General features: G+C 49.5%; 1 protein-coding gene across 7 annotated transcripts in view; it reads left to right on the top strand.

Annotated features, from left to right (window-relative positions):
* Ikzf4 (IKAROS family zinc finger 4) overlaps window positions 1-5,127 on the top strand; it is a 36,546-nt gene that overhangs the window by 26,744 nt on the left and 4,675 nt on the right. For 6 of the 7 annotated variants that reach the window (XM_031349031.1, XM_031349030.1, XM_031349034.1 and 3 more), the window contains 3 exons: window positions 1,074-1,178; window positions 2,509-2,769; window positions 3,541-3,708. In XM_031349031.1, coding sequence (XP_031204891.1) covers window positions 1,074-1,178; window positions 2,509-2,769; window positions 3,541-3,708 — 534 coding nt within the window. Of the gene's footprint in view, window positions 1-38; window positions 113-1,073; window positions 1,179-2,508; window positions 2,770-3,540; window positions 3,709-5,127 lie in introns of those variants that run through there. The other variant, XM_031349035.1, reaches the window with a different exon arrangement.

Here is a 5,127-nt window from a genome sequence, read left to right as displayed (position 1 = left end):
TCTCTCTCTCTCTCTCTCTCTCTCTCTCTCTCATGTTTAGGCCTTTGCGCATATACCCATGCATGTTCATGTTAGCAGATAATGTAGACGGCTGTGATGTTTATCCCAGTAGGTATGTTCTCTGTATGTGTATCTACATGTGTGATCTGTGTCTGTGTGTTTATCTACATGTGTTTTGATTTCATTCATATACATGTGCAGAAAGCTGTGGGGAGGGGGGATTTTTGAAGGCACTCATGTTTTCAGGTGTGTTATCGGATTTTTAAAAAACAGAAAAAAAAAAGGATTTTTACAAAGTATGTTGTCAACAAGTTGAAATTGACAAGCTTAGGATAACTGATATTTAGCTATCAAGAGAAGTTGGGCTGAATCTAGACAGTCTAATGAGCCCACCTCCCCCCACCTGAAGCAGTGACTCCTAACTGGCCAAGGACTTGGCATTTATTTTCATGAACCTACCTCCCAACTCAGCCACTACAGTTTAGACAAGTAATATAACACCTTGTGTGCCTCCTAATCAATAAATATTGAAATAATATTGTAGCACCTATTGTGGTTGTGAAGCTTAAGGGGTCCCAGCACACAGACTAATGCCTGATACAAGTATCTAGTCAATAATTAGTAATTAGCTGCTATCATTACTGCTACCAATATTATCAATAGATTCCAGACAGTTCTAGATCCCTCTCCTACAGGTCTCGAAGCTGCTCTTGGGAGCTCCACAGACAGCAGTAGATAAAAATGTCCCTTGTCACCTTCTCAGATGCCTGTTCTCTTTTCTCCCTGGCCCGCCCAGTCCTGGACCTATTTCCTGCAGAGTCAGGCAGTGCGTGCTACTCTTCCCCTCAGGCATAGATAAAGGTAGGGTAGGCCAGACTCACCTGGCTGCTGAGCTCAAGGAAGTCGGAGTCAGCAAGGGGCACCCGGCAGGGTGCTGAACATTCAGCCTACATTGCACCTGGCTATAGGACGAATGTTGGTGATATTTAACTCAAGTTTTTCTTAAACATTAGGTAGTGGGCTGTAGATGGCTTCAGCCCAAGCTTTACCTGCCATCCGTTCTCTCCTCCAAGGTAGCGGGGACTCATCTCTGGAGAAGGAGTTCCTTGGGGCCCCAGTGGGGCCCTCAGTGAGCACCCCAAACAGCCAGCACTCTTCACCCAGCCGCTCGCTCAGTGGTAAGTGTGACCCTCTACCCACTCCTGACACTAGGCAGCCTCGTTGTTTTTTATTTGGCCTTCAGTTTGCCTTCCCCTGGCCACCATTTCCATACTATCTCCTTCTGGTTCCCGCTCAGAGACAATTAGGGTGGGAAGGAGCCCAGAACCTAGAGCTCTCCTAGCTTGTGGAAAGAGTGAATGGCTAAAGTAAAGTTAAAAAGTATATAGGTGACATTAAGGTAAAGGCTCCAGTGGGGCATGTTGACACATGCCTTTAGTCACAGCACTCTGGAGGCAGATGTCAGTAAGTTTGAGCCCAGCCTGGCCCACAGAGCGAGTTCCAGAACAGCCAGGGCTAAACCCTGTTGCGAGGTAGGTGGGTGGTGGCAGGGAGCAGGAGGCATAAAGGTTCCAGAAGACGGAGATGGTCATTAGAGGAGAGAGAGAGGCAGAAAACCCACAGCAGCAGCAGCAGGACTTCATCACCTCCACCACACTCCACCGTACTCCACTGTACCAGACAGGGTCCCCGAATGCCCCTCCCCATCTGGTTCTAGATCTGTGACATTCTCTAAATGGTTGAAATAGCCAGGAATGTAGGTCAGAGCTAGTGCCAAAGCTCCTCCCCCATGTCCCCTCAGGTTGCTGGGCAGAGGCGTAGGGGGTTCCGTCTCATAGGGGGGATAAGGACACCTGCCTTCCAGTGTTGGTCTGCTTTTAGCCTGCTGGTCTCTCCAGTCTCCCCAGGTCTGTTTTCCAGTGTCTGTTACTTACTGGATTCCTTCCCAAGACAAACCTAGGCCTCTTCCTTCCTTCTTCCCTTCCTTCCTTCTTTTTTCTTTTTCTTTTTCTTTCCTTCTATGTTTTTAGACTGTGTGCAGCCCTAGCTGACCTGGAATTCACTATGTAGACCAGGCTGGCCATAAACTTATAGATATCCAACTGGCTCTGCCTCCCAAATGCTGGGATTAGAGACATGTGCCACCACACACAACCACACATGGTTCTTAGTGACAAGAAAGTTCAGGCTAAGGCTCCTCTGCAGCCCCCTCTTCTGCCCAGTGACTGAAGACAGCACATATGCACCCACACACACACACACACACACACACACACACACACACACACACGCACGCACATGCGAGCACACACACACACTCCATTGCTTTCAGTTCTGATGAGACTCTGGGATCCTCACCTGAGATAATAAATAAGCTGTTGTCCCTCAGTGTTTGCAGTTAGGCACCCTGTTTGACTATAACAGTGTCATTTTTCCCTGGGAATGGGTTGCCCCTTTGTCTGTCTGTATTCTAAACATCGTTCCCCCTACCCCCACCCCCACCCCCAGCCAACTCCATCAAGGTGGAGATGTACAGCGATGAGGAGTCGAGCAGACTGCTGGGGCCGGATGAACGGCTCCTGGATAAAGATGACAGTGTGATTGTGGAGGACTCATTGTCAGAGCCCTTGGGCTACTGCGATGGAAGTGGGCCAGAACCTCACTCCCCTGGCGGCATCCGGCTACCCAACGGCAAGCTCAAGTGCGACGTCTGCGGCATGGTCTGCATTGGACCCAATGTGCTCATGGTACACAAGCGCAGCCACACTGGTGAGTAAACCCAAGGGCCTCATGGAAGAGCTCCGGGTCGGGGCGGGGCTGGGAGGCAAAGCCACCGCTAAGACTCTGATAGGGCTGGAGGCTGAAGAGACCCATTGAGAGCGGAGGGCAGCAGGGGGATGCTCAGAATTGGAAGGGTCAATCGAAGCATGTTTCCTAGATGACAAAAGAGAAAAGAAAAGAGGGAAGGGCTATAAGCCCCTCAGAATGTCTGTGACTACCTGGCCCTTTTCCTCAGCCACTGTGACAAAGAAAAGCTACTACTGCTCTTCTCGGGTGTAGAGAGTACATATTAGGGCCTCTAGAAGGATTCCTGAAGCTTCAGTGTAGTTTGGCAGTGAAGTGTGTATATGAAGAAGGCCTTGAGGTGGATCTCAACACCAAAAAAGGGTTGCAGAAGTGGGGAGAGCTTTTAGTCCAAAAGGAACAGAATTCCAGGGCCGTCTCATCTCAAAATGTGAAAAGAGGGTGTTGGGGGATACAGAGCCCCTTCTTAATCACCTCAGACTTTGAACTCCTGGGTCAGACTAGACTCTCTCAGCTATTTTGGGCAATGGTCTTTTGATAGGTCTTCTACCAAGTTCTAGTTTCAAGTCACACACCTGAAATCCACACCTTTCCAGGGTAAAAGGGACCCCAGTTTACCTCTCTAACTAGGCCTGGTGTGTGCGGCACGGCTCCCCTACAGAGTGCTCAGAAAGCTTTCCCTCGGCTCTCCCACACCACTCATGCCTCTTCTGGGACTTCTTCCTTCACCTGTAGGAGAGAGGCCCTTCCACTGCAATCAGTGCGGTGCCTCCTTCACACAGAAGGGGAATCTGCTGCGCCACATCAAGCTGCACTCGGGGGAGAAGCCCTTCAAATGCCCCTTCTGTAACTATGCCTGCCGCCGGCGTGACGCACTCACTGGCCACCTCCGCACACACTCAGGTCAGTGTAACCAGCATGTGCAGAAAATGGCGCTTCAAGACTTTTCTCTCGCTGGGCAGTGGTGGTGCATGCCTTTAATCCCAGCACTAGGGAGGCAGAGGCAGGATGATTTCTGAGTTCGAGGCCAGCCTGGTCTACAGAGTGAGTTCCAGGACAGCCAGAGCTACACAGAGAAACCCTGTCTCGGGGGAAAAAAAAAAAAAGAAGAAGACTTTTCTCTCGAGAGGGATAATATGATAATATGATGTCTCTCACTTGAGGAGAACACTGGCCGAGCAGAGAGGGCCCTGCCACACTGACTTGGGCAGCAGGCCCTATGAGGAGCTTGTGGGAGTCTTCACTCGTTTGTTTTTTTTTGTTTTTTGGTTTTTTGGGTTTTTTTTACTGCCACATTCTTGACATGAAGTAAAAAGAACATGGTTTAATGATCCTGGCTTCTCTCTGACCTTTATCTCTAAACACTATAATGATGTCATATAGCCCATCACCTCTAATTCTGAGCCCTATGGAAGGTTTTCTTCCCACTCTTTTGCTTCAGGACCTACCTCTGCCACCATATTTACCCCACCCCACTCCTACTCCCGAAATACCAGAGGTCTTGGGCAATTGCTGAGTATCCTCCCCTCTAGTTTCTAGTGGTTCCCATAAACCTACGGGCTTCCAAACCTGGAAGGACGGGAACTAGGACCAAGCAGGAAAAGACGATCTCATTTCTGCTCTGCATCCCAAAGAGTGGTACTTTTTTCATAGGCAAGAGCAAGTCTAGAGAGAATTCAGAGGTCAGTGGCCGGACCACTACTAAGGAACTGGAGCAACAAGGCCCTAGTCCACTCAAGATGCTCTGAAGCTAGGTGTGACTGTCCCCAGTGCCGGAGAAATGGTGGCAGGAAGGTCATGTATTCAGTCAGCCTGGGCTCTGTGAGGCCCTGCCTCAAAATAACAAAAATAAGTGAAAGATTCTGAGGTAGTGTCTATGAAGAATCTGGAGAAATAAACTGGAGAACTTTCTAGATATTTTACCAAGTTTTGGAGTTTTGGCTGGATTGGAGAAGAGGCCAGACCCAGAGACTTGAGTTGGCAAGGGAAAGGGAACCTGAGGGTTGGGGAGAAGGAAGCCAGTGAGGGGAGGAGGGAGGGATTCGTGCTGTCGGTCCTCAGGATCTCTCCTGGGCTTTTCTCTCCTCAGCCCGCTGGATAGGACTTAGGAGCACAGAGAGGCATTGCAGTGTGTCTTCTGCCTCCTCATTCAGCCTTGTTCCAGATTGGGGACCTCTTTGTCTCTCTGATTATAACTGACATATGCTTTGTAATCTACAGAGACTTTATCTTTGGGTCACCTTCTGTGATCATAAGAATTTCAGATGTGCTGGGCGGTGGTGGTGCACGCCTTTAATCCCAGCACTTGGGAGGCAGAGGCAG

This window comes from Mastomys coucha, unplaced genomic scaffold (genome assembly GCF_008632895.1).
Source record: "Mastomys coucha isolate ucsf_1 unplaced genomic scaffold, UCSF_Mcou_1 pScaffold4, whole genome shotgun sequence".
NCBI classification, from domain to species: Eukaryota; Metazoa; Chordata; class Mammalia; order Rodentia; family Muridae; genus Mastomys; species Mastomys coucha.
The sequence above is the reverse complement of the archived record's forward strand: the minus strand, read 5'-3'. Positions and strand labels throughout refer to the sequence as shown.